Source organism: Hypanus sabinus, chromosome 16, assembly GCF_030144855.1.
Source record: "Hypanus sabinus isolate sHypSab1 chromosome 16, sHypSab1.hap1, whole genome shotgun sequence".
NCBI lineage: Eukaryota > Metazoa > Chordata > Chondrichthyes > Myliobatiformes > Dasyatidae > Hypanus > Hypanus sabinus.
This window is the reverse complement of record NC_082721.1, coordinates 82,078,105-82,102,890: the sequence shown is the minus strand read 5'-3', so window position 1 is coordinate 82,102,890 and position 24,786 is coordinate 82,078,105. Positions and strand designations below refer to the sequence as shown.

The 24,786-nt window shown below is 43.0% G+C and overlaps 1 protein-coding gene and 1 long non-coding RNA gene across 6 annotated transcripts in view; one reads left to right on the top strand and one right to left on the bottom strand.

The window, feature by feature from the left end:
• Positions 1 to 3,331, bottom strand: part of LOC132406503 (uncharacterized) — a 164,708-nt gene extending 161,377 nt beyond the window's left edge. For both annotated transcript variants that reach the window (XR_009516185.1, XR_009516184.1), the window contains exon 1: positions 3,196 to 3,331. This is a non-coding gene — a long non-coding RNA (uncharacterized LOC132406503). The remainder of the gene's footprint in view (positions 1 to 3,195) is intronic.
• A 373-nt stretch (positions 3,332 to 3,704) lies between these two features.
• Positions 3,705 to 23,229, top strand: yju2b (YJU2 splicing factor homolog B). 4 transcript variants are annotated; one of them, XM_059992262.1, is made up of 10 exons: positions 3,705 to 3,796; positions 4,785 to 4,843; positions 10,065 to 10,118; positions 11,259 to 11,341; positions 11,661 to 11,716; positions 16,461 to 16,521; positions 17,166 to 17,308; positions 18,229 to 18,401; positions 19,768 to 19,906; positions 22,695 to 23,229. In XM_059992262.1, exons 2-10 carry the CDS (start codon positions 4,841 to 4,843, stop codon positions 23,147 to 23,149), a joined length of 1,167 nt encoding a protein of 388 aa, XP_059848245.1. In that variant the 5' UTR covers positions 3,705 to 3,796; positions 4,785 to 4,840; the 3' UTR covers positions 23,150 to 23,229. The 4 variants fall into 4 exon arrangements, with proteins under 4 accessions (XP_059848245.1, XP_059848248.1, XP_059848247.1 ...); XM_059992265.1 differs by lacking the exon at positions 3,705 to 3,796 and adding an exon at positions 3,805 to 4,039; XM_059992264.1 differs by lacking the exon at positions 3,705 to 3,796 and adding an exon at positions 3,805 to 4,046.
• Positions 23,230 to 24,786: the final 1,557 nt, after the last annotated feature.

The window sequence follows — 24,786 nt, the reverse complement described above, 5'->3', positions numbered from 1 at the left end:
TTGACACAAAGAGACTGGGGTGCTGCTTGCTTGGAACAGGTGAGGATGAAATGAGTAGAAACACATTGATTCCGCCACTCTGTTTCCTGTTATCCAATAGGTCATCTAACCAAACCAATAAGTTTTTGATATGACAAGACAGTAGCTGTATTTCATTAGCAGTTTGAGATTTGTTTGTCACCAAAAACACTTGCAAATTTCTACAAATATACCGTGGAGAGCATTCTAACTGGCTGCACCACTGTCTGGTATGGGAGGAGGGGGAGGCTACTGCAGAGAGTTATAAAATTAGCCAGCTCCATCCTGGGCACCAGCATCCGCAGTATCTAGGACATCTTCAAAGAGTGATGCCACAAAAAGGTGGCATCTCTCATTAAGGACACACATTACCCAGATCATGACCTCTCCTCATTGCTACCGTCAGGAAGGAGGTATAGAAGCCTGAAAGCACACACTCAACAATACAGGAACAGCTTCTTCCCCATTGGGGGAGAACGTGTTAGACCTGGCTTACACAAACATCCCGGATGCATACCAGGCAGAGCCCTGCCCCCACCTCGGTTACTCAGACCTCATCTCTGTTGTGCTAATCTCAGCTTACAGACCGCTCGTCAGTTGCTCCAGACCAGTTCAGAAGCAGGTGAAAACCTGGCCGGCAGGAGCCATCTCTGCTCTTCAAGACTGCTTTGAGCACTTTGACTGGCACGTTTTCAGGGAGGCTGCAACCAATGGCGACTCTACCAACCTAGAGGAATACACAGCATCAGTGACCAGCTACATCAGCAAGTGCATTGATGACGTTACTCTGTCCAAGACCATCACTATACACGCTAACCAGAAGCCATGGATGATCGCGGTGGTGCGTGCGCTGCTGAGGACTCGTTACTCCACCTTCAGAGCAGGTGACAAGGCAGCCCTAACAACAGCAAAGGCCAAATTGCCCCGAGCCATCAAAGAGGCAAAGTGTGCACATGCCATCTGAATCCACAGCCACTTCCAGGACACAGCAGTGACACACGGCACATGTGGAAGGGCATCCAGGACATCACCAATTACAGGACAACATCACCTGACTGTGCAGGTGATGCCTCCCTCCCAGATACGCTAAATAACTTCTGTGCCCGTTTTGAGGCAGAATATGACATGGTGGCAAGGAAGTCCACTCCTCCTACAAATGACCAGGTGCTGTGTCTCACTGTGGCCAATGTGACAAGAAACCTGTGCAGGGTCAACCCATGGAAGGCTGCTGGACCAGACAACATCCCTGGTAGAGTGCTCAGAGGATGTGCAGACCAGCTGGGATTTTCTCACTGACATCTTCAACATCTCCCTGAGCAGCACCACCGTTCTAATGTGCTTCAAGGCTGCCACCATCATCCCTGTGCCAAAGAAGTCTTCACTGTCCTGCCTAAATGACTACCGTCCCGTTGCATTTACGTCCATCATCATGAAGTGCTTCAAGAGGCTCGTCATGAAGCATATCAAGACCCTGCTGCCCCCCTCACTGGACCCCTGTAGTTTGCGTACCATCCCAACCACTCAACAGATGACACCATTGCCGTCACCCTCCACCTGGCCCTAACCCACCTGGACAAAAAAGACACATACATTCGGATGCTGTTCATAGACTTCAGTTCAGCATTCAACTCAATCATCCCTCAGAAACTGATTGGAAAGCTAAGCCTACTAGGCCTGAACACCTCCCTCTGCAACTGGATCCTAGACTTCCTGACTGGGAGACCTCAGTCAGTCTGGATCGGGAGCAGCATCTCCAACACCATCATACTGAGTACGGGGACCCCCCCAGGGCTGTGTGCTCAGTCCACTGCTGTTCACTTTGCTGACCCACGACTGTGCTGCAACACACAGCTCAAACCACATCATCAAGTTCACTGATGACTCGACCATGGTGGGTCTCATCAGCAAGAACGACCAATAGCTTACAGAGAGGAGGTGCAGCGGCTAACAGACTGGTGCAGAAGCAACAACCTGTCTCTGAATGTGAACAAAAGAGATGGTTGTTGACTTTAGGAGGGCACAGAGCGACCACTTCCTGCAAAACATCGACGGCTCCTTGGTAAAGATCGTTAACAGCACCAAATTTCTTGGTGTTCACCTGGTGGAGAATCTCACCTGGTCCCTCAACACCAGCTCCATAGCAAAGAAAGCCCAGCAGCGTCTCTACTTTCTGCGAAGGCTGAGGGAAGTCCATCTCCCACCCCCCATCCTCATCACCTTCTACAGGGGTTGTATTGAGAGCATCCTGAGCAGCTGCATCACTGCCTGGTTCAAAAATTGCACCATCTCGGATTATAAGACCCTGCAGCGGATAGTGAGGTCAGCTGAGAAGATCATCGGGGTCTCTCCTCCTGCTATTACAGCTATTACACTACACGCTGCATCCGTAAAGCAAACAGTATTATGAAGGTCCCCATGCACCCCTCATACAATCTCTTCTCCCTCCTGCTGTCTGGGAAAAGGCACCAAAGCATTTGAGCTCTCACTACCAGACTATATAACAGTTTCTTCCCCCAAGCTATCAGACTCCTCAATACCCAGTGCCTGGCCTGACACCTTGCCCTTTTGTCCTGTTTATTATTTATTGTAATGCCTGCACTCTTTTGTGCACTTTATGCAGTCCTGGGTTGGTCTGTCGTCTAGTGTAGTTGTGTGTTTTTTTTTTCTCTGTGTTGTTTTTTTTACGTAGTTCAGTCTAGTTTTTGTAATGTGTCATAAAACACCATGGTCCTGAAAAACTTCTCATTTTTACTATGTACTATACCAGCAGTTATGGTTAAAATGACAATAAAAGTGACGACTCGACTTTGCGAACTGATTTCTGAATGGATAGTAAACCTATGAACACTACCTCGCTACTCTATTCTTTTTTTGCACTACTTATTTTTATATATACATACACACACACACACACACACACTGTAATTCAGTCTTTTTGCTCTATCATCATGTATTGTATTGTACCGCTGCAGCAATGTTAACAAATTGCACAATATATGCTGGTGATATTAAACCTGATTCTGATTCTTTATCAAATGTCATCTACGGTAACAAGGAGGCAAAAGGTCAGATGGAATAAAATATGGGAATTTCTGTACATAAATAGAACCAGTAGAAATGCTTGAAACTTTTTAAATTATAAGATTAGAAAACATTAATTTACAAAGTTGCCCTTACCTAAAAGCTACTTGTTAAAATAGTCAGTGCAGCAAAAATTATCTGTGATGTACAGATGACCTATGAAAATGGATTGGGTGAGCTTGGCTGGAGTTGAGAAGACTGGCAGGTGATCTCTTTGAAGTGTAAATAGTTCTTAAGGGCTCTTGTTGAGACTAGAACAGAATATCAAAATAATAAATCCCGAAGAAGAGTCTCGGCGTCAAACGTTGACTATTCATTTCCATGACCTGCTGAATTCCTCCAGCATTTTGTGTGTGTTGCTCAGAATAATGTTGATCAGGGCGAAAATGAAGAGTATTTTATTCAGGGGTGGCGCATTATTCAGTATTCTCCGTTGCAAAGGGCCGTGGAAGCTCTGTCGCCCTCGTTGCCCTCGTTCTTCTCCGTACCCGCCCTTGTGCAGGTGGCGACTGCCCTCTCTCTCCACGGTTGCTCCGCTGAACATTTCCAGCATTCGCCGGTCCAGCGGCGTGTTATCAGCGTTTGTTTTAATGAGGGAGGGAGGCGGACGGTTCAACGGCGCAGCCGCCAGGCCTCGGCCTGACTGGTTGCCGGGGAGCGCACGCCTGCGCAGAGAGCAGCTGCGCGCGAGCTCAAGGTAAAGTTGCGGCTCTTCCGCTGGCGGGTTACTGTGGAAACCGGGCCTGTGTTGGACCCCGACCCGCGTCCATCGACCCTCGATCGCTTCATTTCCCTGCCCCTGTCTGAGGGAGAGAGCCAGCAATTGAACTCGGGCATATGAGGGGTGATCGTTAACCCGAGGCCTGGGCACAACGCAGCAGCGGTTCATCGTGGCGTCTCTAGATCATGTGTCTTAACACTGTCCCTCGCCTGCTCGGAGGTCAAGGGTTATGACCCCTTCCAAATTTTGGATCATGCCCCTCTTCTCGTGACTCGAGTTCTCTTCCATTTTCCACTATCCTGCTCGCTCTTTATCAGGCAGCAATCGGTGACCACAACTTATGGTTCTAAGCAGTGGTGGACAGCACATTTAGAAGGGGAAGGAGAGTAGGAAGATCAGGCTGGTGGGTTGAGGTGGTGATTGGGGTGCTGGATATGTTGGCATTCCCAGTTCACCTTCCTTGTTCCCACCTATTTTCCTCAGACAGCCGGCACACCCCTCAATCCTCCCTTGACAGCCTGTAACCTTTACCATTGCCTGAACAGCAACATCCCCTCCACCTTGTCACCATCATCTTCCTAAACTACCCTCTCCCTCAATAAAGGACATGCAACCCAAAATAATCCGATAGGCATTAGTCAAGAGTAGACCAGTCAGCCTTTTTTCTTATTCTATGATTCAGTAAGATCATGGTCGATCATTTGTCCGTATAACATTTTCCTTCACTAGCTATATGCCTTTTCATTTCTGCTATTAGTAACAAATTTATTGATCGCTTTCCTGATTACACCCAGTGACAGCCCTCCTGGGATCCCTGAGAAGTTCCCTCTCCCACTCTTGATCAACTTCCACATCCCTATCTTCTGAGGTTGTTTCTCTTTGCTGGACTGTTCAAAGGAAGCTGAAGGAATATGAGTATGATGCACCAGGAATGTGCACTTACTGTCTCTTTCTGTTTGTTCAGTGTGTTTGACTGTGGAAGGATCCATTGGAGTTGGATTAAGAGCTCCGGAATAAACAATGGTAAGTCTGTTGATTGGGTTTAATATTTTGAGAGTGATTGGGAATTTATTGCGGTCTGGCAATACTTGTTTGGTATAGAAACTGGACAAAGACTGAGACTGTAAGAGCTGATGATGCATAGCCAGGGACTTTCTCTTTGAGTACTGTGTTCTATCTCCTTCCAAATCTAACTATCCCATTTTTTTTACCTTAATGGTGTTTGGGTGAATACTCAAGATTACAACCTGTGAAGCCATTAACTACTGTATTTGTGAAATATGGATAGAAATTGCAGTATTTCCTGACAAAATAGGAGGCTATTTTGCTCCACTGACTATGATGGTTCAGAGCAATCTTTTTCCATACTGATTTTCCTTGCAATCTATTCTTGAATTCCCGTCAGTCCTCTCAGATTGCACTAAAGGTAAATTAGTGGCAAGTTAACATACCAACCAGTATAGTCGGCCCTCCTTATCTGCAGGGGATTGGTTCCGGGACCCCGTGCGGATACGAAAAAACGCGGATGCTCGTCCCTTATATAAAATGGTGTAGTGTTTGCATATAACATACTTTAAATCATCTCTAGGTTACTTATAATACCTAATACGATATAAATGCTATGTAAATACTGTTGTTTAGGGAATAATGACAAAAAAAAGTCTGTACACAAGATGCGAGGCGAACAATGCTCAAACAACAAGTGCTGGAGAGAGAACTTGGGGGTTTTCCCAATCCGTGGTTGGTTGAATCCGCGCATGCAGAACCGGCGGATAAGGAGGGCTGACTGTATCTTTTGAGAAACTGGAACTCTGGAGGTAAAGGGAGAATGTGTAAACCCCACACAGATGGCACCAGAAGTTAGAAGTGAACCTTGATCTCTGCAGTCGTGAAACAACTGCTCTTTTACTCCTCCACTATGCCAGACTAAATTCTGTGTTGTTGAAAGTTGGAATCACATCACAAGGTTTTAAACTGTAAGAACTTTGCCAGAGCACAGTCCAAGACATCTTCTTCCTGCATTAACATGATGGAATTAACTCCTGTCTCAGATCCTGGACCCACTGCAATTTGTCTATTGCCACAATAGGTCGATGACAGATGTGATCTCATTGGCTCTTCATGTGGCCTTGGATCATCTGGACAATATATGTATCTATGGAAAAATACTCTTCGTTGACTACAGGTCAGCATTTAACACCATCATTCCTACAGTTCTGATTGAAAAGCTCCAGAACCAGGTCCTCTGTACCTCCCTCTGCAACTGGATCCTCAAATTCCTAACCAGAAGATCACAAACTGTGCAGGTTGGAAATAACTTCCCCCTTCATTGACAATCAACACTGTCACACCTCAGGGATGTGTGCTTAGTCCATTGTTCTACTCTCTCTACAACCATGACTGTGTAGCTAGGTATAGCTCAAATACCATGTATAAATTTGCTGATGATACAACTATAGTTGACAGAATTTCAGATGGTGATGAGAGGGTGTACAGGAGCGAGATATATCAGTTAGTTGAGTGGTATCACAGCAACAGTCAAGTAGTCAATGTCAATAAGACCAAAGAACTGATCATGGGCTTCAGAAATGGTACTATGGGGGAACACCAGTCCTAATAAAAGGATCAGAAGTGGAAAGAGTAAGCAATTTCAAGTTCTTGGGTGTCTGGAGCTACCCTGGATTCAACATATGATGCTGCTACAAAGAAGGCACAACAGAGGTTATATTTCATTACATATTTCATCACAAACACACACAAATTCTACAGATGTACCATGGAGAGCATTCTAACTGGCTGGATCACTAGTATGGTGCGGGGGTTGGCTACTGCACAGGATCGAAATCAGCTGCAGAGTTGTAAACTTACTCTGCTCCATCTTAGGCACTGGCCTCTGTAGTGTCCAAGACATCTTGAAGGAGCGATGCCCCAGAAAGGTGGCGTCCATCATAAAGAACCCCATCACCAGCACTGCCTTCTTCTTATTGCTACCATTGGGAAGGAGGTACAGAAGCCCTAAGGCACACACACAATGATTCAGGAACAGCTTCTTATTCTCTGCCATCCGATTTCTGAATCGTTATTGAACCATGAACATTATCTCACTACTTTTTATTTCTATTTTTACACCTCTTATTTAATTTAACTATTTTATATGTTTAATATAATTCATGTTTTTCTATTATAATGCATTGCATCAACATGCTGCACCAAGACAATAAATTTAATGACACATGCCAGCGATATTAAGTCTGATTCTAATTCTGATACGTGAGTCCCTCTGCCCCTCTATCCGTTCCTCACCCTCGTTAGAGCTCCTTTGTTACTGGTTGCAAAGAGATTGCTCAAGGATGGATTGATTTCTGCAAAAGTTAACATTCTGAATAGGAGGAATAAAAACAACAGAAAGTGTAACCAATTCTTTGTCAATCAGAAACACAGGAATTGAGAAAGATTTAATATATACTAATGGTCATATTCTCGTCCTGGTGATGGGTTTCAGATGGAAAACTGAGCTCTTCAGTTACTGCCAAAGACTTTACTGTTTTTATTTCGGACTGAAAAAACTTTGCATTGAGGGAAGGTGTTTCCCTAAGGCATTAGTAGGCATATTATCTATTCATGTTTTGGAGAGTGGCCTTGGATACTTGGGAGTAGTGAGAGGAGAAGCCTCAGCAGAGGTCCGTATTGCTGATTAATTTACAGAACAGCTAACACCCAGAGCAAGGAACTGAGTGGGCTCAGTAGTTCAAAGGTTCGTTTATTATCAAAGCATGAATCCACATAAACTCTGAAATTTGTATTTCTCCAGATAGCCACAAAACAAAGAGAACATGAAAGACTTTCAGAGAGAAACATCAAACCCACACCCCACTGTACAAAAAAGAACAGCGTCCTGATTCATCAACCTCCCGCCCCCCCCAAACACTCCCATGTCCCCGGAGAAAACTGAATAGCAACATCAGCCTCCCCAAAAACAACCATCCCCTGCACAAAAAACTAGCAGAACATCAATCCCCAAACAACCTCCCCTTGCACAACAAAACGGAAGAGGAATGGGCGGTAAAAATAGAACACAGAAATAAAAGACATAAGTCTGAAAAAGTCCATAAATGCAATAGTCCAATTCATAAATGCAGAACCATGATACCATCATACTATATCATCGACATTCATCAAAAGAGAGGAACACCACACGAGGCAGAGGCCTACCTGCCTGCCACAGCAATAAGCCGCACACAGATTCCAGTAGCAATCAAAAGGCAGGCAGTCGCCACTGAACTCTTCCTTGCCTTCCACGTTCTATTTTTCTAAGCTCCATGTACCTATCCAAAAGTCTCTTAAAAGACCCTATCATATCCGCCTCCACCACTGTTGCCAGCAGCCCATTCCACGCACTCACCACTCTGAGTAAAAAACTTACCCTGATATCTCCTTTGTACCTACTCCCCAGCACCTTAAACCTGTGTCCTCTTGTGGCAACCATTTCAGCCCTGGGAAAAAGCTTCTGACTATCCACACAATCAATGCCTCTCATCATCTTACTCCTCTATCAGGTCACCTCTCATCCTCTGTCACTCCAAGGAGAAAAGGCCGAGTTCACTCAACCTATTCTCATAAGGCCTGCTCCCCAATCCAGGCAACATCCTTGTAAACACAAAGTACGCTGCAAATGCTGGGATCAAAGCAACGTACAACAAACTGGAGGAACTCAGCAGGTCGGGCAGCATCCGTGGAAGTGAACAGTCAACATTTCGGGCCGAGACCCTTCGTCAGGAAATCTCCTCTGCACCCTTTCTATGGCTTCTACATCCTTCCTGTAGTGAGGCGACCACAACTGAGAACAGTACTCTAAGTGGGGTCTGACCAGGTCCTATATAGCTGCAACATTACCTCTTGGCTCTTAAATTCAATTCCACTATTGATGAAGGCCAATACACCATACGCCTTCTTAACCACAGAGTCAACCTGCTCAGCTGCTTTAAGCGTCCTATGGACTCGGACCCCAAGATCCCTCTGATCTTCCACACTGCCAAGAGTCTTACCGTTAATACTATATTCTGCCATCATATTTGACCTACCAAAATGAATCACCTAACACTTATCTGGGTTGAACTCCATCTGCCACCTCTCAGCCCAGTTTTGCATCCTATCAATGTCCCTCTGTAACCCCTGACAGCTCTCCACACCATCCACAACACCTCCAACCTTTGTGTCATCACCGCATCTCAAACCTTTGTGTCATAACAACACCTCCAACCTTTGTGTAATCAAGTACATGTCATGGGAGTGCATGGAAGATCGAAAGCAGGGAGCTGGCTGTGTGCCCAGAGACCCAAGCTCTTTTGGGCACAGAGTTCGGAAAAGGCAATGCAATAGACTTTTAACACCATAAATCAATGAGTTGTTTTGTTATGTATTCCCTCTCACTGCAAAATGGGGACACCTCTTTTTCCCTTATTAGGGGGATAGAGAGCCTGTGGTATGTCAAATTACCGGGTAAATTAGTAGTCTTTGGGGTACTGCAAGTCTGTGCCTTTATTGATGCTTTGCTGCACACTTGAGTGCTCAGTGGAGGGTGCAGATGCTTTTTGCTTTTGGGGGAGGGGGGTCGTTTCTTTGCTGCTGTTTATGCGTGGGAAGGGGAGCTGGGGGGGGCTTTGGGGTTCTAACATTTAATTGTCATTCACTCTTCGGGACACTCCTTTGTGTTTCATGGATGCTTATGAAGAAAAAGAATTTCAGGATGTATCTTGTATACATTTTTCTGACATTAAATTGAAACCTATTGAACAGCAGCTTGCAGACCATCTCGAAGCTTCCAGACCATCCGAGTATGCACTCACTCCCATGAATCTTCTCAAAGCCAGCAAAGTGTTGGGTCACTCAAATGATCTCCAGGCCGTAAATCTTAGGTGCTCACCATCCCAGAAACATGTTTAAGGTGGAAAAACAGATTTAAAAGAAGTAAAAAGTTATTTTTGTGAGCTATCTGCAAGATGTCAACTAAGGGAGTATTGCACACTGGTCCCATGATGACCTTGTTGATTACAGGGCAAGTATGGATAATATTGATTACTGTTCTTCTGGTGCTGTCTGAAAAAAAGCAGCTTTGCGATCCAGAGGGTGATCTTCCATATGGGACCTACATTCTCATGAATCAGTGCTTCTTGGAGGAAGGGAGGGGTATATTCAAAGGAAAAGGACCTTTTACTCATAGTTCATTTTCTTTTCTCTTTTGCAGGGTGAACGGAAGGGTGTGAATAAATATTACCCACCCGACTTTGATCCTGCCAAGGTTAGTATTCATTGTGTATGGTGAAACACTGTTACCAGTGAGTGAAAATGGAAATTGTATCCACTAAAAAGTTGTGGAGTAATGCATAGTACAATGATTCTTCTGTGTGTGTGTTAGCAACCTTAATCATAAGAACGTAATGGGTGCAGTCCTTAAAGCCTATCTGGGAGCTTTAGATTTTTTCCAATTCTGAGAGTTTCTGGGCTACAGCTCTTGTAAGTACATGGACAGCTGTGACTGTAACTGCACTCTGATGGTTTTGGGAGCAGGCTTCTTTAGCCCAAATTGACCAGTACTTTGCTCCGAAGTCCCAGAGTTCTGGTTATTTTCACAAATAATCTTGAACATCTGGACAGTTCCCAAGTTTAGATGCATTCAATCTGCCATTGAGTAACTGAAGTGGTTCCTAGCCTTAACCTTTTCCTGTCTGATTCCCTTAACTTTTAATTCTTTTAGAGTGCAATAATATATCACTCACCAATTTGAGCTTATCTCAATAAGTAATCATTTGCTACCCTGTACTTTCTTTAAAAATTTCGCTTGAATCCAAAATGGCGTACCTCTTATAATGAATCTGGTCCCCAATATCTACAGGAAGCATTTTCAGTGTTAATGTGCCAATTTGTCTCAGAACCTTGCATTTTTCCATAAAATTTCATTATTCTGAACTCCAGTGAACACATGCACACTTCAAAGTTTTTCTCTTTTCAAAGTCTCTTTTTGCTCAGAGAGCGGTGGGTGCCTGGAATTGTAGCAGAGGCAAATACATTAGAAGCTTTTAACAGACTTGTAGATATGCGCATGAATATGAGGAAGATGGAGGTATATGGACATTGTTAGGTAGGAGGGATTTGTTTTGGGGGGGGGGGAGGCGGTTTACTTTTTAGCTGGTTCGCACAAACAACATTGTGGGCAGGAGGGTCTGTTCCTGTGCTGTACTGTTCTGTGTTCTATGTTAACTATGCTGTACTGCCTCCAGGACAAGTATAGATAATATTGAACTCACAGCACATTGCAAGAGGGCTACTAAGCACTAAGAGGCAGGTTAAGTGGAAGAGTGGGAGTATTTACGTGATCTACGTAAATACTTTGCCACATACTGTTCTTGTAGTTTCTTAATATGCCTTTTTAACCCAACAGCATGGCTCCCTCAACAAATACAGGAACAGTCACCCTCTCCGGGAAAGGGCCCGGAAACTCTCCCAAGGAATCCTCATCATCCGGTAAGTTTTTTATTCAAAGCTGTATGTTGTGCTCTATGAAGTGTGTCCCAGCGGGGGGGTGGGGGGGGGGTGTAAATTTTGTCCCAAGCACCACTAAGTTACAACAGACCCTGGTTGAAAGTTTAATGGGTCTCCCCAGTGTTCATTCAGCAATAATTCCTGGTGTGGACAGCTTGCATTGACTAATAGCCTGGCAGTGTTCACACTGTGGCCTATTGGTAGAGACATCAGATGGTGGCCTTCTCCTGTGCAGGATCTTTCTGGTTTCGTTAAAATAATTTTGTGTTTTTCAATAACCAAATCATTCTCTTTCTCAAAGGTTTGAGATGCCATACAACATCTGGTGTGATGGTTGTGGAAAGCACATTGGAATGGGTAAGGAGGGTAAATTTTAATATATGAGAATTTCAGTTTCACTGCCAAGGCTGTTTTTATCATTCATTGCTGATTTCCCACTATCAGGTGGCCTGTTTATGCCACTTGTGTCAAACATGTAGGACCATAACACAGAGGAGCAGAATTAGGGCATTCAGCCCATTATGTCTTCTCTGCCATTCCATCATGGCTGATCCTGGATCCCACTCAACCCCATACACCTGCCTTCTTGCCATATCCTTTGATGCCCTGACCAATCAGAAAAATATCAGTATACCCATGGACTTGGACCTCCATCACAGTCTATGTCAAAGCATTCCACAAATTCACCACTCTCTGGCTAAAAAAAATTTCCTTCCTTCCTGCATTCTAAAAGGTCACCCCTCAATTTTGAGACTGTGCCCTCTAGATCTGGATACCCCCACCATAGGATCTACATCAAACCTATCTAGTCCTTTCAAGATTTGGTAGGTTTCAAAGAGATTCTCCCCCTGCCCCTCCACATTCTTCTAAATTCCAATGAGTACAGGCCCAAAACTGCCAAATACTCCTCATATTTTAACCCATTCGTTCCCGTAATCATCCTCATGAACCTCCTCTGGACTCTCCAAAGACAACACTTCCTTTCTGAGATAGGTGGCCCAAAACTGTTGACTATACTAGTGTCTTATAAAGCCTCAGCATTATCTCCTTGCTTTTATATTCTATTCCCCTTACCATAAATGCCAACATTGCATTTGCCTTCTTTACCACAGACTCAACCTGTAAATTCACCTTCTGGGAGTCTTGCATGAACGCTTCTAAGTCTCTCTCTAACCTCTGAAATTTGAACCTTCTCCCCATTTAGATAATAGATTATTGTTTTTTTTTCCCAAAATGCATTATCATACATTTCCCAACACTGTTCCATCTGCCGTTTTTTGCCCATTCTTCTAATTTGCCCAAGTCCTACTGCAATCACATTACTTCCGCAGCATTGCCTACCCCTCAACCTATCTTCATATCATCCGCAAAGCCATCAATTCCATTATCCAAATAATTGACCAACAATGTGAAAAGTAGTGGTCCCAATACTGACCCCTGAGGAACACTACTAGTCACTGGCAGCCAACCAGAAAAGGCCCTGTTTATTCCCACTCACTGCCTCCTGCCTGTCAGCCATTCCTCTATCCACGCCAGTATCTTTCCTGTTACACTATAGGATTTTATCTTGTGAAACAGCCTCATGTATGGCACCTTACCAAATACCTTCTGAAAATCCAAGAAAGTGACATCCACTGCCTCTCTTTTGTCCACCCTGCTCATTACTTCCTCAAAGAACTCTTAACAGATTTGTCAGGCTAGATTTCCCTTTACAGAAACCGAGCTAACTTTGACTTATTTTATCCCAAAACTTCATCCTTAATAATAGACTCCAACACTCCCAACTATGGAGGTTAAGCTAACTTGCCTATAATTTCCTTCCTTTTGCTTTCCTCCCTTCTTAAAGAGTGGAGTGACATTTGCAATCTTCCAGTCATCTGGGACCATGTCAGAATCAGGTGATTCTTGAAGGATCATGCAATGCATCGGTTTTCTCTTCAGCATCCTCTCTCAAGCTCTGGGATGTAGTCCATCTGTTCCAGGTGACTTATCCACCTTAAGACCTTCGAGTTTGCTTAGCACTTTTTCCTTTGTAAAAGCAATGGCCCTCACTCCTGCTATCTGACACTCATGGACCTCGAACACACTGCTAGTGTCTTCTACAGTGAAGACTGATGCAAAGTATCTATTAAGTTCATATGCCATTTCTTAGTTCCTTATTACTACCTCACCAGCATCATTTTCCAGTGGTCTTATATCAACTTTCATCTCCCTTTTACTCCTTAGATAACTGAAAAAAACTTTTGGTATCCTGCTTTATATTATTGGCTAGTCTGCCCTCATATTTCATCTTTTCCCTTCTTGTAGCTTTTTTAGTTGTCTTTTGTTGGATTTTAAAAGCTTCCCAATCATTCAACTTCCCATTCACTTTTGCTACATTAGATGCCCTTTCCTTGGCTTTTATGCAGTCCTTAACTTCCCTTGTCAGCCACAGTTGCCTACCCCTGCCATTTGAGAACAACTTCTTCAGTGGGACATATCAATCCTGCACCTTGTGAACTATTCCCAGAAGCCCGAGATATCTGTGCTCTGCTGTCATGCCCACCAGTATCCTTCTCCAATCCACGTGAGGGCAAGCTCCTCTCTCATGCCTCTGTAATTCTCTTTATCCCATTTTGCCAATAGGCTGGACCTGGACTTTTTCCCACTTGGCATAATTAACATTATTATTTAATTATTTATGGGTTTATATTGCTATATTTCTACACTATTCTTGATTGGTGCGACTGTAACGAAACCCAATTTCCCTCGGGATCAATAAGTATGTTTGTCTGTCTGTGATACTGATACATGTGACTTAGGCTTATCCCTTTCAAATTGCTGTATGAATTCAATCATGATCACTGTCTCCTAAGTGTTCCTTTACATTAAGCTCCCAAATAAAATCTGGGTTATTAGACAACACCCAATCTAAGAAAGCCTTTTACCAAGTAGGCTCAAGCACAAGCTGCTTTAAATAGCTATCACCAAGGTCTTCAAAAAATTCCCTCTTTTGCGATCCAACACCAACCTAATTTTCCCAATCCCCTTGCATATTGGAGCTCCCATTACAATTGTGACATTACCCTTATTACATGCCTTTTCCAGCTTCCTTTGCAACCTCAACCCTACATCCTGACTACTATTTGGAGTATTACCATAATGCTTTTTTTTACCCTTGCAGTTTCTTAACTCCACCCACAAAGATTCAACATTCTCTGACCCTGTGTCACCTCTTTCTAAAGATGTAATTCCATCTCTTACCCACAGAGACACACTACCGCCTATGCCTTCCTGTGTCCTTTCATTACAAAGTATACCCTTTGATGTTAAGCTCCCAACTATGGACTTCTTTCAGCCACAACTCAGTCATCGTACTGACCAATCTCTAATTACGCCACAAGTTCATCCAACTTATTCCAAATTCTATGCGCATTTAAATACAGCACCTTCTGTCCTGCATTCTTCACCCTTTTGAATTTTGCCTCTGTGGTACAATTTAACTCTTTGCTCTGTCTGCATTTGTACCCAATCATTGGCTTGTCCTTCCTTACAATCATATTACACACATCATCTACTTGTAAACCTGCTGGCTCATCTTCAGCTCGATCATACTGGATCCCATCCCCCATGTCATATTAGTTTAAACCACTCCCAACAGCTCTAGTAAGCCTGCCCCGTAAATGGGTCTTGATTCACAATAATGCAAAACTAGATGAGGATGGGAAATTTCTCTCCATAAAAGACATTAACGGTCTTTTCCGAATTCATGCCCAATTGACATTACAGAAAAAATTCTAGGTTTAAATCCCTATCAGAAGGGTTTAATAGCCATTACTTATAATATGATCATGAAAATACAGCTAGGGATGTCAAATAAAATTAAGAATGAATGGGAAAAAGAACTTCAATTTCCCTTACCTACAGAGCAATGGGAGAAAATTTTACAGTTAGTTAACTCCTCTTCTATATGTGCCAAACACGCCCTAATACAATTCAAGGTGGTACACAGGGCCCATATGTCTAAGGATAAACTTGCTCGATTTTATTCCCATGTTAATCCAATCTGTGGTAGATGCCATTCTGAAGTAGCCTCTTTGACCCGCATGTTTTGGTCTTGCCCTTGCTTGCAAAAATACTGGAAAGAGATTTTTGGTATTATTTCAACAGTTTTGAGTATTAATTTGCAACCTCATCCTGTTACTGCCATTTTTGGCTTACCAATGGTGGATAAAAGTTATTTATCCCCTTCAGCTCGGCGGATGATTGCATTTGTTATATTAATGGCTAGAAGATCCATTCTATTGAATTGGAAGGAAATTAATGCCCCAACTACATTTCAATGGTTTTCCCAAACTATGTCTTGTCTGAGTTTAGAAAAAATCAGAAGTGTCATTTTAGACCCTTCGGTCAAATTTGAAGAAACCTGGAGACCATTTATTCAACATTTTCATGAGTTAAATTGACCTTTCCCAAACCGTTTTTCTTATCACCTTTAGTTATTTGGATAGAGGTGCGGAGTTATTGACACTACTGTATACGCCTGATATGATACAATAGCCCATGTCGGTTAGGTTAGCTGTTGTTAGTTTGTTTTTTTTGGGGGGTTTATTTTTGCAAATACAGTATGAGTCTGGGAGGTTATTATATCTGTGTTATTAACTGTTTGTATTTGCATTCCAACCTTATTAATTATGTACTCTCACGCTCTCTGTATTTGTTTTTTATCTTTTGTTTGAAAATTAATAAAAAGATTTAAAAAGAAAAAAAAGGAAGACATTAATGAACCAGATCTGTTCATATCACCATCTTGTCAATGTAGGTGGAAGCATGTCAGTTGGATTATTATCCATTTATCACTGGCAATTAGTTCTGATAGCAGAATGAAATATGTTGAGATGCTGAGTGTGGCTGTCCAGAATAAAATACAGCTACATTTTCCAAGTCCAGTGGTGTCTTCTTCAGTTTCTAACCCCAATACCCAAAGGGCAATGGAATTGTGTAGAGAAAGCTTTACTCTGTGTCTGCCTTCTGCTACTGGATTCCTAAGATTGTTGGATGCAGCAGTGAAGCTTTCCTCTGGCTTTAGGCAGCTTTTGACAAATCTCTTTGTTGATTTCAGGTGTCCGGTACAATGCAGAGAAGAAGAAAGTTGGAAACTACTACACAACACCCATTTACAGGTACCAGCAGTGCTTCACCATTCATTTGTTATTTGACCCAGCTGATCCACAACCATTTCAAGATTTGGTTCTTTCTGTCCTCTGTAAAGAAACCTTCATAAGCACAGCTGACCCTCTTCTTTGCCTTGTCTTGTATTGCCTCTGTACAGCAGTTTTGGCACTGATGAATTTGTACAGGAAAATGTTCCATCAGTTTTACAAGGAGGTATTTCAATAATTATTGCTTAAATAAGAGTGACTTCATTTTCCTCAAGTCCTGTGTGATTCTGGTGTTTTAAGTCTTGCCTGTCATTTAACCATGAATTGAATTAGATCTCAGTACACTGTCCTCCAGATTGTGAATGATTGACTGTAAGGTATGACTATGAACCCCTTTTAGTGATATGATTCATAGGGATTTCATCCTTTCTAATATCTGCATACACTGTATCCAGTATTGTCCCCGATAAATATTCTTGCCTTGTTCTCCGTCAGCTTGTGGGCAAGATCAGTGTTCATCTATCTCTCTTCTCTATCTCTCCTGTGGCGCAGACAGGAATTGTCTCCATGTATGTCTCAGTTTATCTTATTTGAGATGGTGGGGGGGGGGGGTAATGGGTCTTTAAGGCTGTGCTTTCGTAAGAATCCAACATTGGGTATTGCAGATTTCGGATGAAGTGCCACTTGTGTGTAAACTACATTGAGATGCAGACTGATCCAGCGAACTGTGACTATGTGATTGTGAGCGGCGCCCGGCGGAAGGAAGAGCGCTGGGACATGAAGGACAATGAACAGATTTTAACAACTGGTTCGTAATCAAGGAGTTGCCAGTGGAGGGATATTGTTGGGTGGTGGGGAATGGGGGGGGTGCGTGGTTGTGGTGGGAGAAGGTTGCAGGGTAATGGAAGCTGAGTACCCTGCAGATTATGAAGGGCTGGGAGCACATGCTGATGGCCGATCGGACAGGCTGGGATTGCACCGAGGCTCACTGTGAGGTGGGTGAGCATACACTTAAGTGTCAACATGTCTTTTGATAGTGGCTCTCCGGTTGGCAGTTCCATGCTGAACTCCTATGCAACAGCATTTATTATCCTGTAACACACACAAAATGCCGGAGAAAATCAACAGGACCGGCAGCATCTTTTGGGGGAGGGGGGGATGTTTTGGCCGAAGACCTTTCATCAAGACTGGAAAGGAAAGAGGAAAGATTCAGAAAAAGAAGGTGGGGGAAAGGAAGGCATGCAAGATGGAAAGTGATAGGCGAGGAGAAAGGTGGGTGGGGAGGGATGATGAAGTGAGAAGCTGGCAGGTGATGGGTAGTAGAGGGGAAAGGACAAAGAAGAAGGAATCTTGAGAGTGGACCATGTGTGAAAAGAAAGGAGGAGAGGGGTGATGGACAGCTGAGGAAAAGGGAAGGGGTAAGAGGAGAGCCAGAACAGAGAATGGAAAAAGAAGTAAGGGGAAGGAGGGGAGATATCACCAGAAGTTAGAGAATTCAATGTTTATGCCATTAGTTTGGAGACTATACAGACAGAATATGAGATGTTGATTTTCCAACCTGAAGATGGCCTCATCGTGACCATGGAGAAGGCCATGGACCAACATATCAGAATGGGAATGGGAAGTAGGATTAAAATTAGTGGCCACTGGGAAATCCTGCAATGGGTGAGTGTTGTGCTTTACGTTTTTTGACCATGAGGTGCCTAAATGTAACCATTCATTCTTCAGAGCATGAAGAGAAGAAGAAGTTGGAAACAGATCCTATGTACAAGCTAGAACATGGAGTGGATGACCAGGAGAAGCTAAAGATTGCTATTCCCACCCTGTCCAATATCCAGGAAATGCAGAATGCATGGAAAGACGACTTTGCCATTAACAGCATGCTACGCAAGAAATTCCGGGTAGGGCAGACGATAAATATCAGAGTAAAAGCACTGGACTATGGCTCAGTATCCCTTTGCTCACCAGTATCCTTAACTGAGAGTTAACATAATTGTGTGGTTATTAATTCCCTCAAGAAGTATGAGTCAGTCTGCAATTATCTCACCCACTCAATACCACCAGTTAATGTGCAAAATTTCCCCAACAATGTTTCATCATTGAAGGTATTCCTCCTCTCTGACATCTTATCATATTAATGTAGGAAATCAGTGACATCTTATAATATTACTGTAGGAAATCAGTCAGTGTGTGTGAAGGTAGTCATGAAACCCAAAGCCAGCTATGTTAATTCTGTCAGTGCTATTTTCATAGAAACAGAAAACCTACAGTACAATACAGGCCCTTCGGCCCACAAAGTTGTGCCAAACATGTCCCTACCTTAGAAATTACTAGGCTTACCTATAGCCCTATATTTTACTAAGCTCCACGTACCTATCCAAAAGTCTCTTACAACGCCCTATCATATCCTCCTCCACCACCGTTGCCGGCAGCCCATTCCACACACTGACCACTCTCTGCATAAAAAACTTACCCCTGACATCTTCTCTATACTTACTCCCCAGCACCTTAAACCTGTGCCCTCTTGTGGCAGCCATTTCAGCCCTAGGAAAAAGCCTCCAACCATCCACACAATCAATGGCTCTCATTATCTTATACATCTCTATCAGGTCACCTCTCATCTTCCGTCGCTCCAAGGAGAAAAAGCTGAGTTCACTCAACCTACTCTTATAAGGCATGCTCCCCAATCCAGGCAACATCCTTGTAAATCTCCTCTGCACCCTTTCTATGGCTTCCGCATCCTTCCTGTAGTGAGGCGACCAGAACTGAGCACAGTACTCCAAGTGGGGTCTGACCAGGGTCCTATATAGCTGCAACATTACCTCTCGGCTCCTAAATTCAATTCCATGATTGATGAAGGCCAATACACCATATGCCTTCTTAACCATAGAGTCAACTTGCACAGCTGCTTTGAGCGTCCTGTGGATTCGGAACCCAAGATCCCTCTGATCCTCCACACTGCCAAGAGTCTTACCATTAATACTATATTCTACCATTATATTTTCCTTCCAAGAAAGAGAAATGCTGGAAGTACTCATAAGGTCAGGCAGCATCTGATAAAGGTCACTTACTAAAAATTTAATTCTACTTTTCTCTGCATAACTCCTTTCCCATCTGCTGAACATTTCAAGCATTGTCTGATATCCAGCATCAGCAGGATATTGCTTTTAATTTATCCTTTGTGTACCTGTGAATCACAACACTTCAAAAGCTTTGTTCCACTTACAAAGGAGTGCTGATTCCAGATCTGATCTACCTTACCTTTAGGATGAGAAGAAGATACTGAAAGAGGGGGAAGAGAAAGATGAAGCTCTTCGGAACAAAGCATGTCTCAGCATCCCGCTACTTGAGGAGTCTGAGGAAGATAAACACCTGGCTTCCCTCCTCAAATTACGTGCTCTAGACAGTAAGTTTGGGAGAAGGTGAACTACATTCAGCCAATGAATCAAACAGTACACAGTTAACGGCACAGCACTTAACAGAGTTGGTGCACAGAGAGATCTTAGGGTCCAAGTATATAGCTCCCTGAAAATGACCACTCAAGTTGATAAGTTGGTCGATGAAGTGTATGTTATGCTTGCCATAATTAGTTGAGGCATTGAGTTCAAGAGTCAACAAGTTATGTTGCAGCTTTATAAAACTGTTTAGGCCACATCTGGAGTATTGCATTCAGCTCTGGTCGTCCCGTTATGGGGAGGATATGAAAGCTTTGGAGAGGGTAGAGAAGAGGTTTCCCAAGATGTTGTCCAGATCAAACGGCAGTTCTACAAGAAGAGGTTGGAAAAATTGTGTTGCTTTCTCTGGAGCAACAGAGGCTGAGGGAAGATGTGATAGAAATATATAAAATTATGAGAGACACAGATAGAGTAGGCATCCGGTTTCTTTAACCTCTTTGCATATAAAGTGAAAACTTCAAAGAAGATTTACACAGAGAGTGATGTTTGCCTGCACACTTAGCCAGGAATGATGGAGGTGTTTAAGAGGCTTTTAAATAGGCACGTGAATACATAAGGAATGGAAGGATATTAGGCATAAGACATGGGAGCAAATTAGGCCATTTAGACCACCGTCTGCTCCACAATTCAATATTAACTCATTTATTATCCTTCTCAACCCCATTTCTCCTGCCTTCTCCCTGTAACTTTTGACGCCCTTACAAATCAAGAACCTATCAACCTCTGCTTTAAATGTACCCAATGACTTGCCCTCCCCAGCTATCTGGGTAATAAGTTACACAGATTCACCACTGTCTGGCTGATGAAATTCCTTCTTATCACTTTTAAAGGAACATTCTTGCATTCTAAGGCAGACTGGGTTCTCCTCACTGGGGTTTAGAAGGAGGGTGAGGCAGGCTGAGTTCTACTCACTAGGGTTTAAAAGAACGATAAATAACTTTATTGAAATACGTACGATTCTTGGAGTCAAGATAAGGGAAATGCTGAAGATGTTTCCTCATAGGAGTTCAAACGAATCATAACCTTCCAGGGGAATAAATTCTTCTTCAACTCAGTTTGAAATGGGAACCTCCACATTCTGGGATTGTGTGTGTTGTGTCCATGCTCAGTAAGTTTAGCTACTTTTGACTGACTGACTGCTCCCCTGGTCATAGAATCCTAATACACATGATCGGGGGAATACAAAGGAAATAATCTGAGAATATAGTTCAAAGTAATTTTTATTATCAAACTGCATATATGTCACCAATTACAACCCTGAGATTTATTTTCTTGTGAGCATACTCAATAAATCTATAGAATAATGACTGTTACAGAATCAATGGAAGTCTGCCCAACCAGGGCATTAAACCAGACAACAAAATGTGCAAAGCCAAAAGAAGCAATAAATATGAAGAACATGAGATGAAGATGAAGAGACCCATTTAAGACTAGGATAAGGAAGAATTTCTTCTCTAAAGACTGAGAATCTTTGGAACTTGCCACAGAGAGCTGTTGAGGTCAGGACTGAGTCCTTGCGGAACTTTAAGGTGGAGATGGACTTCTAATCAGTAAGGCATTTGAGAGTTATGGGGAGAGAGCAGGAAAGAGGACTTGAGGAATGTTGGAACAGCTGCAGTCTTATTCCACAACAGAGCTGGCTAGAGCTGGATGCCCTGCTCCTATTCTGACCTCAATGGTCTCTACAACCCCCACCTCAACCCTGGAAACCAAGTCTAGTAATTTAGATCTTTCCTCCTCTACCAAAAGAATGGCTCCAAACTGACTAATCGAATACCTGGAGGTTTGTGGAAGGTCTCCTTCTTAGCCTGGTGCTAAGAGTGAATGACTTGAACTTAAATGCTGCAGCTTATGCACAAATTTGGAATCAGTAGTCACCAAGTAAATAATCTCAAGTTACAACAAGCAGAGTACACTCCTCAAAACACAGCAGCTAAGGCTAGAAGGGTGGCAAGGAAAGGTAGCTGAGGGGATCAGTGCCAGACATGGAAGCAATATTAGTGGAGACTGGTTGATGGTGGCTACAATGTCTTGGACAAAGTCAAAAGCCAGAGTGGATTTTTCTACAAAGTGACTTGGATTCCCCCCCCCCCTCAAAAAAATTAGATTGCTGCTATTGACATGGCCTGCAGGACAGGGGTTCCCAACCTTTTTTTATGCCATGGACCCTTACCATTAATCAAGGGGTCCATGGACCCCAGGTTGGGAATCCCTGCTTCAAGAGATTAAATGTTTGGCAAAATGAAAACTGGAGGAAATGGATCACCTGCCTTGGTTTCTGAGTGGGTGGGAAATGCTGCCACAAAGGCTTGATCATACAATGCTTGGGTCCTCGGCTATGCTAAGTTCGCTGTGTTGAGCAGTCTATACAAATAAGCACCACATGGTCGCTATAACTTTCAGGATCCCAACACTGATCAATTGTTGTCCAGTTATCAGCTGGAATCTACAGTTTTTTTTATTCATACAAGGGATGTGGTCTTCACAGGTTAAGGCAGCATTTAATTGCCCATCTGCGATTGCCCCTGAGAAAGTGGTGAGCTGCCTTCTTGAACCACTGCAGTCCTTGAGATGTGGGTAAGCCCACAAAGGGTGAGGTTTGAGGACCCAGTATCTTCACAATAGCCTCACAGCTGATTCTTGCTGCCTAAACTCATGTGAGTAGAATGATCCCTTGTGTAAAGTGCAATTATTGTGGAACAAGTTATACCGGTGACTCTGACTGTGTTTCCTATGCAGCTTATGAAGACAGGCAGAGGTTGAAACGGAAGGAGATCACTTCGAGGTCCTGGTTTTCGGCTCCCCAAGCCGTATCAAGAGAGAAGACTGGAGATGTGTTGAAGAAATTAGGAGTGAGCAAAATATCAACAACCAAATCTGTAAATAGCCCAAGTGCAATTGTTGCTAGTGACTTGGGAATAATCCGAAAGAAATCGGCAGAGTTTTCAGTGAACCAGAAGGAGCAGCCAAACTTGATCAGCAGGGATACACAGACCACGGTGGAGACGGGGAATGGAAATGATCAAAGGAGTTTAATTTCAGACTGTATGGGTGAAGAGAGAAGCAGCAGTGTTAAAGGGGAAGATGATTCTCTCCCACAATCTGAGGTTGCGAGGGACACAGATCAAGATGTCAGTGCCAACTCACTTGTTGCTGATTACTCTGATTCCAACTCAGATGCAGACAGTTCCTGAGCTGTGCATGAATGTAAATAATGTATTGATACTCCTGACTTTTTAATGTACTCCTGTGCAATAAATTAATACCAGAGAAATTCTGTGTGCCGAAGCTGATCTGTGAAGTTTGACAGAGAGGCCAGAATTCCATTATTTTGCAGGTTGCCTTCATAAAGTCAGGAACAAATTGGGAATATCGGAATAGCCAATTCACAGAATTATATCAAACTCGAAATACAAACAGGCCAACTGCTGTTAAATTTGATTGCATCCTTTAAGCAAACTTGCCCAATTTGTATAACCTTCTGCAAAGGTTCTGCATTCTGAGCTACTTAGCTCAACAACCACCCCGCACCCCCATACCCCAGGAGCTGTGTTTCATTATGAAGTAAGGTTTCTCTGGAATTTGTTACTTCATTTAACAATTACTATTTACAGCCCTAGTTTTGTTCTTATTAAGAAGTGGAAATCTTTCAGTGACCAAGCTAACAAACTCATTACTAATGTTAAAGATTTCTGACAAATCAACCTATTTTTAGAATACAGAACAGAGGCCCAGCTTCCTATTAGTCATACTCTTTGTTCTGGTTAGCCTTTTGATTCTTTTTTTCTGTTTCTTGTCAAACATTAGTCAGGTCAAATGTAAAGAGAGCTGTCCGATTTTTCCTAAACTGTTCCTATCTGATTACTGGGAAGGATGTAGTTCAGAGGAATTTTGGGAGTAGTGACTAAGCATGCAATTGAAAATGAGAGAAGGGAAAAGTAATACTAAATTACTGAAGGAGAAACGTTTTCACAATACTCAGCAGTTTATTTCTCTAAAATATTCCTATAGAACTAGTATGTATTACACAGTAGCTTTCTCCCAAAGGGCCTTTGCATAGATTACAATTTTAGTGCATCCTGGAGCACGGAGTGTGAGGGAGCAAGACTCAGGTGGCTAAAAGCAGAAAAGTTTTGTTTGGAGCATAGGATCCATTTCTCTAAATTAATGTGTTTTTTTGGCAGCAATTGAAGTGTTTTCCTAATAACATGTTATAGAGCACAGTCTTCTGATATTGGGTCTGAAGATACCGGCACAAAATGTTTCTTCCTGTACACAGTAGAATCCCAGAAGGAAGTAATCCTGATGGCAGTTTGCTATAGCAGTGATGTTCCAAGACTGGTGGACTGCAGAGTAAGGGCCTTTTACATATAGGGACAAGACCTAGTGTTTGTTAATTTGACAAATAGATATTACATGAAATGGTGTCAAATGATTTCTTGTGGCGAGGATAGGGGAAAGTTTTCCTCACAAGAGCAGATGTACCAGATTAACCATTTCTTCCATCAAAAATGCAGCCCTGCTTACTATGATGTTCTGTGTCTGGCCAGACCCAGTCTTCTCAGTGAAGCTCAGGTAGAATTTCTGAGCACATTTTGTACATTCCCTGCGATAATCACACATACAGAAAGGTGAGAAATGAGTATCCTGCTATGAGCAAATAAGAGAAAAAATGCGGATGCTGGAAATCCAAGCAACACATGAAATGCTGTAGGAATTCAGCAGGTCAGTCCTCAGTCCAAAACGTCAACTGTACTCTTTTCCATAGATGCTGCCTAGCCTGCTGAGTTCCTCCAGCATTTTGTGTGTGATCCTGCTATGAACCTTAGCT